Source organism: Tachysurus vachellii, chromosome 15 (assembly GCF_030014155.1).
Source record: "Tachysurus vachellii isolate PV-2020 chromosome 15, HZAU_Pvac_v1, whole genome shotgun sequence".
NCBI classification, from domain to species: Eukaryota; Metazoa; Chordata; class Actinopteri; order Siluriformes; family Bagridae; genus Tachysurus; species Tachysurus vachellii.
This window is the reverse complement of record NC_083474.1, coordinates 17694769-17708362: the sequence shown is the minus strand read 5'-3', so window position 1 is coordinate 17708362 and position 13594 is coordinate 17694769. Positions and strand designations below refer to the sequence as shown.

Sequence of the window (13594 nt, the reverse complement as noted above, 5' to 3'; positions counted from 1 at the left end):
TAGCAGATGTAAATATGAACAGGTTTTTGTAGGTAAAAGTCTATTGATGGTGAATGTGACTTTTGAAAATTAAAGTCTCGGATTGGCATTTTAGTAGACTGTGTGTCTTCTGTAAAACGTAGTTCTCAGTGAATCCATGAATTAATTTGACATTTGAAACTTTTGATCTTACACCTCAGAATTTATTGCCTTTTTCCAGGTCATCACAAATATAAACTTTTTATCATTTGTATTTATCATTAGTGCTTTCTTTTTTACACCCACAATTGCTTATATAAATGTGTATGGTGCATATACATAATTTCGATTTATTTACCTGTTAAAGTAAATGATATAGTGAAGTTGGTAATTAGGCATGGTAGGGGGTAACTGTGCTGTTGTTTTATCATGTTGTACTGTACATGCCTTTCATTGTAGTGCTTTAACAGATGTTAATGCTAACTCCTTATACTGTACTGGCTTCTCTTGAATTCTGGGGGTGTGATGTAACTAAATACACAGTACAGCTGTTGAGTGCTAAATATCTGTTGCTGAATTAATAAACAACTGCCATCACAACTGTACATTCATTTACAGAAATAGATTCTATACACCTAAATCATCAAAAACATCATAAATCTAATAAAAAAATGTATTTGCATTCAGTTATTTATTATTTTCTAATAGTAGGTTACTCTGTTGCATGTTATTCCCTAAAAATAATTATAAAAAACATGAGTTTAAAAACAAAACAAAACAAAAAAAACACTGAAGTTTAAAAAAACAAGGTCATTTAACTCTCAAAAAAAGAAACATTTCAGCTGTAATTTTAACAGCTACACATTTTTCTTTTTGCTTTTGTTCCTCGGACAATTGTGAGGGTTGAATGTTCAGACAAATACATATAGGAAATAAACTGAGTTATTGCTATTTTATTTGTATTCATATTAAGTCCACATATTCAATTAAAATATATATTAATAAATGTAAAAAAAAAAGAATAATAATTTGCACTCAAAAGTACGTTCAACCAACAATTAATACAATACGCTAAATATGTAATTTTGTTGTCCTGTTTTACATCTCAGAGGTACATGTAATTATTACAAGAATTACAGGTAATTTAATTGATCTGCTTTCAAAACTCTTTGTTAATAATTAACACTTTTACATTAAATGCGGTGACACTTTTTGTGGCTTAAAAAATTTCAGTAACTTTTCTTGCAGTTCTTCAGTCTTTAGACTATATATGATAGGGTTTAACATGGCTGGCAGTGTAGTGGACACTGTAAGGACTGCTGTGAACTGATCAAGTGATTTCACTAATTGCAAGTTCCCTAGTATGTAAGCCAAAATCACTGGCATATAATAAATGAGGACAAGGACCATGTGAGTAAGACAGGTGTTGAAGGCCTTCCAGCATTGATTTTTAGATGCAATTCGTAACACTGCCACGACCACTATGACATATGACAAAATGATAAAAGTAAGAGGGCCAAGCAAAAAAGCTAACGTCTTGGCAGTAGCCAGATTTCTGTTATAAGAAATATCACCACAAGCTAACTTGTATACTTGGCCATGCTCACAGCAACAGCTTTGCACCACAGTTGTCCTACAATAGGACAGACGACTGGCTAGAACTACAGGGTAAAGTTCAATCAGAAATACCAAAATCCAAATCCCAGTTATAATGAACAACATCCTTAAATTAGTATTGATAGTAGGGTAGCGCAAAGGAAAGCAGATAGCAATTAGGCGATCATAAGCCAATAGAGCCAGTGAAAAGGATTCCATGTCACCAAAAAAGTGCATGAAAAACATTTGGGAGAAACAGGTTTCAAAACTGATGTGATTAAGATTAAATACAAACACAGGAACCATTTGTGGAATAATAACACTGTTTATAGAAATGTCAACTACAGCAAGGTTACAGACTGCAAGAAACTTGGGGTTCTGTAAACTGGAGTTCATCAAGATTACAGAGAGAAGTATACAATTACATAGCAGAGTGATCAGGTATATAATCCCCAGTGCCAACATCAGGTAGTTCTTATTTCCCAAAGAATTGAAAGCAATGAGATAAAATCCATCACCAAATGTAACTGTTCCATTAGTGGAATTAGAGCTTAAAGTCATTTGAATAGCTTTGTCACACCTGGAAAAAGGAAATAATACTTTGTAAGTTTAAATAACAACTACACAAATATATGAAATATATTTATTTTTTAAAGCTAGTAAAATCTAAATTAAATTTAGAGTTCATTCGCAATATAATGCTCAATTATATTAAATGCATATTAGAGGCTTGACTTACAAACCAGGACCAGACTCCACTCTGATAGCAGAGTGAATATCACAAATATAAAGAGGAAAAAAAAATATGTAAAATGGTGAATTGGGAATAATTAGTAATTGTGTGTACCAACAAAGAAACAATTAGCTTTGCAGTTCAACTAATTATACCAAAGCTTTCTTCCAAGTATCTAATTAGAGTCTCTAAATCGTCTATTTAGTAGTTATTAATGTTAGCATTTCCAACCAGTTACAGAACTCACTGATATGACCCTCAGGGAAAACACTAGAATAATTCAGAGCTTGTCATTTTCTCCTTACATAACAGAGGTCATAACTAACCACAGAGGATCAGCACAGAAAAAAGAAAAGTGAAAATAGCATTATTATTATAGTTTAATCATGTATACTTATCTGTTTAGTTTTATATATGCTACTTGCTTATTTTACTATTTTTGCTGGATAAATTTGAATATTGGTTAAAATTGCTAGTATATATTATATAATTAGCACTGCCAGATTATAGCTCAAGGGTCCCATAGTCTAGCCCAGGGGTTCTCAACCTTTTGCAAGCTGGGCCCCCCCCAAAGCAGGTTCATTGCAGTTGGGCCCCCCCACACCACCTTGCATAGATAGATAGATAGATAGATAGATAGATAGATAGATAGATAGATAGATAGATAGATAGATAGATAGATAGATAGATAGATAGATAGATAGATAGATAGATAGATAGATATTATCATTATTATGAGTAGCAGTAGGCCTATCATCATTACAAGGCAATTGCTATATCATTATATGAGGTTACATGCTTTATTGTTGTTGTTATTATTATTATTATCAGAAGGCCTATTATCATTACTAGGCTATTGCTATAATTGCTTTATTATTGTTATTATTACTAGGCCTAATAGTAGGCATATCATCTGCATTTTTTACAGAAGCTCGCAGGTAGGTGATGTTAATGTGAGACCTGAGAGTGCTTTCCCTTGCAAAGATCCTCAATTCTTGGCTCAATGTTTGATAAACTTAGCCTCAAATCATTTTTTGTGCACGATTGTGGTATCTCGTGTTAATTACAGTCATTTTTGAGAATCCTGCCTCACACAAATATGTTGACGTGAAAGGAAGGAGAATCTTCAAGGCGATGTCACAGAGTTCAGGATTCAATGACCCATTCAGAAACATCTGTCTCATTCTTGATTAATCGGCCGTTTGAATGAATCGTTTGAATGAACGACTCAATGACTCGCTTAATAAAACCTGTATTTCCAAGCTCACTATCGACAAACCAGTCCAAACACATTTTAATTTTTATTCAGGAGTTATGTATATACAAAACAATAAATTTTGATGACAGTAGTTTAGTGATAAAAAAAAAAAATTTAACAAATTTTTTTTTTCAGATTTTATTTTTCCCTCCCATCCTGTAGCTTACCCCCACCCCATTTTAAATCATATAAAGCAGGGTAAATACAAATGCAAATGCTCTCATCATAAATGAACCAGAAATCTATTCTTGCCATTCTTCATACATTTTCTAACCAATAACCTGTCCATATTTTTAAGCTTTGTGTTAAACTTCTACTCTGAGCTATTTGCTGCCATCTTGTGGTTATTATTTAATTCTGCCTATACACCACCACCACCACCACCACCACCACCACCAACAACAATAATAATAATAATAATAATAATAATAATAATAATAATAATAATAATAATAATAATAATTAGATATCAAATGTATATAATTTAAATTCCTAATAAGAATCTAATTTCCATACAGTGTTTCATGCAACAACAGTTAATGTAATAGTACAATTCCATTTAAATGTTTGCTGTAAGTTAAAATATCCTAGTGCTCAGTGTTGAAAATATACATTATAGGGTTTAAAATGGCTGGCAGTACTTACAGGGTAATGCTCAATTTGGGAGAAGCGGGCTTCAGAACTGATGTGATTAAAGACAGGAAATCACAAAGACAGAATAATTTGTGATTAATAACATTGTTTATAGAAATGTCAATTACGCAAGGTTACAAACTGCAAGAAACTTTTGGTTCTGTAAACAGTTCATCATGATTATTACCAGAAATGTAAAATTGCATAGCAGAGTGATCAGGTAATAATTCCTGATACCAAAATCAGGTATGAGCAAGCCAGAGTTGACAGTGGAAAGATAAACTCCCTGAGATGTTATGAGGAAGAAACCTTGAGAGGAACCGGGCTCAGAAGGGAACCCATCCTCGTTTGGGTGACACAGGACAGGAAATTATGTAAATGTAAATAATGTAACAATAGGCTAAGTCCAGGGAGAGCAAAACAATCACAGTCTGAAAGCCATAGAAATCAGTCAGCTATACAAACAAACCCGAATCACAATCCAACCAAGAGGCAAAATAAGAGACAGAGCAATGGGTTATTTACAAAGAAACAATGGTAAGAAAATCAGTGCTACAGTTGAGTAAAGTAGGCAAGCTAACAACTTCGTGTAAGAGTCATAAAGGCATTTGGTCATATGTCCATCATACAGGAAGTGAACGAGTAACCGGGAGCATTCAGAACTCGGGTGGGGGGATTGCTGATGAATCCCTTACACTGGATAAAATCCTTTATAAGATTTAATCTGTCCCATTTGTACTATTCATTTAAACTACTTCTTTACACGTGGAATAATATTGCATTCATCCATTAAATTAAATGTAGTGTACATGACATACATACAATATTTACAAAGTTAGGGAAAGCAAAATTATATAATGCTTACTGTAATGATGTATTATGTACATGCAGTTCATGATAAAAGCCTGCCTTACAATCCAATTAAAATTAGTCCACTATACCTAGCTAAAGAAACTAATTTATAGAGTTGTAAATGGTGATTTGGGATTAATTAGTCACTGTGTGTACAAACAAAAAAACAATAAGCTTTGAAGTAGTTCATCTAATTATACCACACATTTCTTTTGAGCACCTAATTAGAGAATAAAGGATTTCTGTTTACCATAAATATGAAAACATTAATTGTCCATTTAGTAGTCTAATTTTTACATATAACAATAGTCATAAATAATTTTTGGGGAATAATTCCAGCATTTCCAAAAAACTACTAATCATCATATAGTAAGCAAAAGTAAAAAATATATAAAATAACTATTACATTTAACCAGATAATCAATATTTTATGGATATTTATGAATTTTCTGTCAGAAATAACTGCATTTTTACTCATTATAATTACTTATAAATAAAACATAAATTTTATACTACTGTAAAATTTTAATATGTAAAAATGTTAACAGTTTTTGCACATACAACCTCTTTTCCAAATCACAGTCCCATTGACAAACATCATCACAACTGTTGGTTGCAGAGAGAGTGACGTGGTTTCACGTTAGCCATTGTAAGCGGATCCCAGAGCCAGGAGAAAAAACAGCGAACTACAGCTGCCAAAAGGAGCAAGAAAGAACATCAGGGCCCACGGTGACGTGCTAGTAACCTCTCCCGTGAGCTCCAACTGACCCTCTACAATGCGTAAAGTGAATGAGTCAGAAGAAAACCCTGATATATCACAGCTTGATGCTGAGAGAAAAAGCAGCTTCATCCGAACCCGCAGGATGAGGACATACACACCTCACACACTGAAAGAGCAACAATGATAGGGGAACACAAATGTGAATGAAATAAGTAAACTAAATGAAAGAGGTAAATGTGACAGACATTTATGACAGCAGAAGACTATACAGTATTACATACTGACTATGACACCCAGTCTCTTACACACACAGATCTAACTTCATAGACAAGTTAAAATCCTGTTAGGATGAGGAGCCCTAGGGACTCTGATCCAGAACCAGACAAAGGTGAATACAGACAGTAAAGAGTGTGACTTGCAACAAAGTTACAACTAGATCAATGCTTTGCCTTTAACTGCATTTCTTATGTAAGGGTCCTGTCCCCACAAAACAACATACTGTCCACTAAAGGTCATGTATTTTATGAAGTACGCTGATGTGAGATTGTACATGATTAAGCTTAGCTTAAGGCATACGTGAATATATTCGTAACTGATTAATTGATACTGATTAAGAAATTGATTAACAATACTGTGGATTAAGTGGTTGATTAATAATACTTGTACATATCGTTTAGAGTTTAGATCTTTGTTATTGATCAGTAAAATTTTATGTATTGTCCCAGGAACAAAAGGAGGGAACTGTGGTGGAAATTTTTTCTTTAGAGATGTTTGTAAGGCCTTGTCCTTCTATGCTCATGTCTGGTAGTTAATGTGACTAGAAATAGTCATTGCCAGCAGTTGTTTTCTTAGATTATGACAAGGACAGAGGGGAATGGAGAGCAGTTGGCAGTACTTACTGTAGGCTCATAAACAGCTTCTAGCAGACCTTGGTAAGACAGGAGATGAGCAGGCGTTGTGCATTTGAGCCAATTAGTGATTATGTTTTGCTTGTACATGTCTTCTTTGTTTGAATCCTGTCTATAAAATCTTGATGTAATCAATGATCGGGGCCCTTCCTCTCTCATGCTACACGAGGAGTGTGGGGTCCTGCTGCGCAGCAGAACACAATAAAACCTTTTTACTCTTGCCCGTGCCTACCAGTGTGATACTTCATACTTGTGTCAGAAATCTCTCAAAACTCAAACTTCCATGACAGATAAGACAAGTAAACACAACATGCAGTTTTGAAAGTTTTTAAAAGGTTTATAATAAGGGAAAACAAAATCCAAACCCACATGGCCCTGTGTGAAAAAATGTTTGCCTCCCCCTGTTAAAACATAACTGTGATTTATCACACCTGAGTTGAATTTCTCTAGCCACACCAAAGCCTGATTTCTGCCACACCTGTTCAGAATCAAGGAATCAAAAAATGTCACAAAAGACCCCGCAATAACATCCAATGAACTGCAGGCCTCACTTGCCACAGTTAAGGCCAGTGTTCATAACTCCACCTTAAGAAAGAGACTGGGCAAAATGGCCTGCATGGCAGAGTTCCAAGACGAAAACCGCTGCTTAGCAAAAAAAAAAAAAAAAAAACATAAAAGCATGAATGTTAAAAATAAAACATAAAAGCATGAATGTTAAAAATTAAATGTATTTGTTTATTATTTTATTTTACTTTAGACAAGTACTAGCCAGACCTGAAACAAACTGTTAGGTGTAAGTAAGCACTCAGACTGACCAAGTTTCGATAAGACTGAAAACCCTAATTTATCATATCCCCTTAAATGAGTATAAATTAATTCTGTAAACCACTTCTTTCAACATTTCCATTCATTCATTCTTATTGTATAATCCTATACAATTGTTGCATAAGAGCCAAAACAGTGGTTTCCTTTCATAGAACTTCTATGAAACTTAAATCCCTGGAGAATTTAGAAGTTGTGTGAAAATGTGATCATTATAAATGATCATTATACAATATAAAATAAGATTTAGCTCAACTCACTTAGATGCAAAAGTACAACTCAAACTATTAGTAATACTATTTTAAACAGAGTACAGTACATGATGTGTATGTTTGTATACATATGGTTGATCCTAATATTCTATTATGCTGCAAAAGGTCTTAAACAGCTTGCTCAGAATTTGTCTTCAGTGTTTAATGAATTACTCATTTCTGAGTAATTTTGTACCAACTATTTATTAACATCTGTTTGAGCTGAAGCACCTAATGCAATGCACATTAATTGTCTGGAAAATGTTTGGAGCTATCTGTAAGCATGCTCAAATATCTGATACCAGTTAGGATATTTCCAACTCTGAATTTTCCTTCTAAAAGCCATCAATAATTTTTTGAGATATCTAATTCCTTTAATGTAATGATGACTAGGTTGCATTATTTTTAGCAAAGAATTAAAATGACAAAAATACACACTGCCTATTATCCGTCCTAAATAATATGTTGATATGAGTATGCCAATGTTACCAAGATGGTTTACTACTGTATTTCCAGCTATGTGGATTTGTAGAAAATTTTTGCCAAAACTCTTCATGTCTAAAAGAGGAGTTTTGTTTTCACAGTTCACAGGATTTTCTTTATGACATAAAACATAAATGATGTAAATATGTGTTGTGCATAGAACCCATAGACTGTATTAGTGATTTGCATCCACCTGTATATGCAATTGAGTAAAAAAAAAAAAAAAAACAGCGTTTCCAAAATCTTTACAACCTTACTAAAAGATTGATAAATGAGGCCCAAAATCTCTTCATAAAATCTTGGCAAATGTTGTTAAGTGGTTAGCACTCAGTATTGATGTTTAGAAGATTGGGTTTCAATTCCTTGCACCACCATGCTGCCACTGTTGGGTCTTTGAGAAGGCCCTTAACCCTCTCTGCTCCAGGGTTGTTGTATCATGGCTAACCCTGTCCTCTGACCCCAACCTCCAACATTGGGATATGTGAAGAAAGAATTTCACTGTGCTGTAATGTATATGTGACAATAATAAAAACATTTAGTAAAACATTAGGCAGAAAAACTGGCTTCTGGCTGGTACACTTCTAACCAAGTTGACAGCTTTGACAAGCCCTTCTTTACCTACAGTGCCTCTAACCAATTTATTCTCACTATTATCCCAGGCCCTTTGGCAGAAAAATGACATTCCACATTACCAAATTCAGAGTTATCAAAAATAATATCACTATATATACACACAGTATATCACACAATAAATCTACACCAGGTTACGTATGTAACCCGGTTCCCTGAGAAGGGAACTCGACGCTGCGTCAGTGCTGACGCTATGGGAATACTTCTTTGAGGAAGTTGTGTCTGAAGCTATGTGTGCACACACGCCATTTTAATGGCTCGGAAAGGACACGTGACGGAGTAATAACTCGCCAGTAAGTCCATATAAGGGCATCTACGTCACACTGCTCCAGCTTCTATTTGTCGGAAGGAAGCGCGAACGGACGCCGAGGCGTGGCCAGCAACGCAGCGTCTCATTCCCTTCTCAGGGAACCGGGTTACATATGTAACCTGGTGTAGTTCCCTTTCGAGGGAACTCGACGCTGCGTCAGTGCTGACGCTATGGGAACGCCAATACCCATGCCGCTACGCACCGGTCGATGACTGTGCCAGAGGCCGTGAAAGAGCTCGAGCAAACTGCGAACAGCACATTACAGGCCCCGCAGTACCTGGGACCCTGGAGTGGGGTCCAAGTCCAGGTCATAGAATCTGATAAAGGTGTGCGGAGAGGACCATCCTGCCGCAGCACAAATATCTTCAATGGGGACACCCCTTGCCAAGGCACTGGATGAGGCGATACCCCTAGTGGAGTGGGCCCTGATGCCGAGAGGTGAGGCCTGACCGCGCACCTCATAGGCCTGAGTAATGGCCTCCACTACCCAGTGCACCAGGCGCTGTTTGGAAACAGTGGGACAGTGGGTCGACTCCTCGGAGGCGAACAAATCCACTTCCGCCCGGCCGAAAATCTGCCAGATTCGCTCCACCACGTGGGGGTGGAGCCGCCACTCCCCGGGCCTCAGCACCTGCCTCGACAGGAAGTCTGCCTCCCGATTTACACGCCCTGGGATAAAAACCACTCTCAGCGAAAGAAACCTGGTCTCTGCCCAGAGCAGAATCTGCCGCACCAACCTGAACAGGGGGCGTGAACACAGACCGCCCTGATGATTGATATAGGACACCACCGTGGTGCTGTCTGTCCGCACCAGGACATGGCAGCCCTTGAGGTGTGGGAGAAAGTGTTTCAACGCTAGAAACACAGCCCTCATCTCCAGGCAATTTATGTGCCACGAGAGACAGGGGCCCTCCCATAGACCCTGGGCCGGGCGGCCATCTAAAGCCGTGCCCCAGCCCGAGAGCGGGGCGTCCGTCGAAAGAGTCCTGCGACGGTGACACGCCCCTAGAATGGGACCCAAGTGCAAGAACCGGGGACTTTTCCAGAGAAGAAGGGTACGAAGCCCAGGGCGCGTAACCCGTATAACACTGAGGGGATGTCTGCGAGGATGAAAGCCCGCACCCCTGAGCCAGAACTGGAACGGCCTCATGTGAAGCAGACCCAAAGGGATAACGTTGGCTGCTGCTGACATGAGGCCGAGCACCCTCTGTGCCTCGGCGACAGAGAGGCCGCGGCCTAGCCGAATAGCTTTCACTGCTGCCAAGATGGAGGCCACCCGAGCGGGAGACAGATGTGCCTGCATCGTGGTGGAATCCCAAACTACCCCCAGAAAGGTGGTTCTCTGAGAGGGAGCAAGCACACATTTTCCTGGGTTCAGCCGATCGTGGGCAACATGCCCTGAAAACCCGGGGGACGGGAGGAAAACTGGATCCTGTACCCTCTTTCTACAGTGTCCAGGACCCACTGCGACACCCCTGGCAGAAGTTTCCACGCTGCCAGGCTGCCTGACAGAGGCGACAGCCTCGCGCAGACCTCCCGGGTGCCCTGAAACAGCGTACTGGCAGGCTCTAACCCAGGAAGATCCGTACACAAACGGGGAGCCGAGACAGGCCCCACTGCCCCCTAAACGACAAAGACGGCGGGCAGGCAGTAGGGGGGGTGTTCCTGAATAGGACGCCCCCAGGAGCCCCCGCCCTCGGGCATCAGGACTCCTTTGTAGCTCGCCTGGCTGAAATAATGGACCTAAGGTCCCCTCTCCCCTGACGGGTCTGGGCCCGGGTACGCTGACCGGCCTCCCTAGTCCTAGACGGGGGGGGCACGGGCCGCTACACTAACCTTTTTCACTGCCGTAAGCGAACTAGAAGGGGGCAGGGAGTGGCTAGATGAAGGCCCAGGCTGCTCGCAGCGGTGAGGGAGAAACTCCCTGAATGCCACCGATTGGCGTTTCACCTCCTGGTGTCTGTCGACGACAGTATTCACTGCGTCGCCGAACAAACCCAGGGGCGACACCGGGGCGTACAGGAGAAAGGACTTATCCTTTTCCTTTATGCCGGTTAAATTAAGCCACAGGTGCCTCTCCGTGGCAACTAGCGCAGCCATTGAACGGCCTATGGCTCAGGTCACTCGTCTGTCAAAGCAGCGTGCCGGTTTCTGATTTGGTGGTCGCAGGTTGAGTTAGCGGAAGTCGAATGGAGAATGAGATGAATGAATGAATGCCTTTCTCTCATCCTCTCAGCTGACTCTAATGCCTCCTCTTTGGCCTTGTGACCTCTCTCCCGACCTGGATCAGTATATAATGTCTGCATCTGACACTGAGAAGCTCGATGTGGACAATGAGAAGCAAGCAGCAGTCAAATTTCTATCACATTCTGTGGCGTTTGAAGTGCTCCTGGAGGTGATTGCACATGCTGTTGCTAAGCTTATCTTAGATTGCTCTCATGAAAAGGTTAGCATTGTCTGCTCTAAGCTTTATGACTGCTACCTAAATTCATGCAGCTTTCCATCTCCATGCAGACAGTTTCCATTTTTCAGAGACCTCCTCACTGATTCTCCTCATTGATGTGAGTCAAATTAGCTTTCAATATTACCTTAGTTTATTTATTTATTTATTTATTTTTTTGCTATTTACTCATCATTTGAGCTCTGCAAATCAGCTACGATATTAACATATGCATTTAATTATGAAGAAAATGATTTTGATTAGTATGAAGATGATTTCCAGTGTTTCAGTGTTTGTGTTAGATTTCATGTAAAAGCTTCAGATCTTATAACTTTTGCAGATCTTACTTTACTGACACCTCACTGCAGTATATAATAATAATAATAATAATAATAATAATAATAATAATAATAATAATAAAAATAATAATAATAATAATATAATTAATTATTATTTTATTTGTTAATTATAATTACTACTTATTAACTAATGATATTAGATACATATATGTACAAAAATACTCTTACTAGTCTTATGTTTGTAATATAATTATCTTGATATATTGAGTAACCTATCCTTCATTAAAGATCTTTTCACTTTTTTTTCAGTGCTTACATGTTTGCAATTCCTGTAATGTAGAAAATAAATTTGCATATACTGTATGGTATGTTGCCATGTTTTGATTCCCAAAAGAGAAATTATACCATAAGGGTCATATTTACATCACTGTCTGAGAAATCACGTGAAAATTTAGTTCCACCATCTCTACATATAATGCATGTACACAAGTTCACACAACATTAAAACAAGGTACAAAGTAAAGCAAAAAAGCGCAATTCTAATATAATAATTTTAATGACTAATTATATCATTTTTATTGCTACAGATCTAGTGATATGCACAGTATACTTTAAATCTAATCTATGATGAATCTGTGTGCTTATTTTTGGTGCTTAATTTCTTATGTCTGTAGTTTTAGGTTAGAGAGGATGTGAACAAAATCTCCATCATCATGAGTGCTTTGAACTTCAGTTTATTACAAAATTCATCATTTGTGCGTCCAGAATATTTTTTCATTAGTGGATTTTCTGGGCTTCCATTAAGCCAATACTATTATATATTTTTATTTTTTGTCTATATTGTTTCACTGTGTGGAAACTTAATTGTCCTATATATGATATTAGTTGATCGAAGTTTGCATATTCCTAAATACATGGGGATCTTTAATTTAGCTCTGTCAGATTTTGGTGAAACAAATGCACTTATTCCTAACCTTATGAAGACTTTCCTTTTTGATTCACAGTACATATCCTATGATGCTTGTTTAACTAATATGTTTTTTACTTTTTTCTTCTCTGGTGGACAGTCTTTAACTCTTGTTGCCCTGGCTTATGATCGCTTTATTGCTATTTGCTTACCTCTGAGATACCATGCTATTGTAAATAACTCCTTCATGTTTGTGACTTTAACAGCAATATGGTTATTTAATTTTATTATAATTGGCACAACTGTGGTTTTGGTTACACGACTTTCATTCTGTAAATCAAATGAGGTAAAGAGTTTTTTTTGTGACCATGGGCCAATTTATACAATTGCATGTAATGACAATAGTATAAATTCCTTCATGGCAAAATTTTGTACTGTAGTATACCTCTATGCACCATTGACTGCTATAGTTTTATCATACATAGGCATCCTGTTGGCTTTGACTAAGATTACAACATGGGAGAGTCGTCTTAAAGCACTCAAAACTTGTGTCTCTCATCTGTTGATAGTAGGAGTATTTTTCTTACCTATATTGAGCACATACCTTGCTGCAGTAACTTTCTCTATCCATCCTAATGCTAGGATAATCAATACTTCGCTATCAAGGACTATTCCACCCATGTTAAATCCCATCATATATGTCTTGAACACAAAGGATTTCAAAGTCTTTATAGTGAAAATGCTTAAAAAGAAAACCAATATAATTCCCCACGTGCACACTATAACAAAGTGA

The 13594-nt window shown here is 37.8% G+C and overlaps 2 protein-coding genes across 2 annotated transcripts; one reads left to right on the top strand and one right to left on the bottom strand.

The window, feature by feature from the left end:
- Positions 1-1146: 1146 nt before the first annotated feature.
- LOC132858568 (olfactory receptor 52K1-like) lies at positions 1147-2115 on the bottom strand. The gene has a single exon (XM_060888952.1). It carries the CDS (start codon positions 2113-2115, stop codon positions 1147-1149), a length of 969 nt encoding a protein of 322 aa, XP_060744935.1.
- A 10471-nt stretch (positions 2116-12586) lies between these two features.
- Positions 12587-13594, top strand: LOC132858029 (olfactory receptor 1M1-like). Its single transcript, XM_060888195.1, has one exon. The coding sequence runs from the start codon at positions 12608-12610 to the stop codon at positions 13592-13594; it is 987 nt and encodes a 328-aa protein (XP_060744178.1). The 5' UTR covers positions 12587-12607.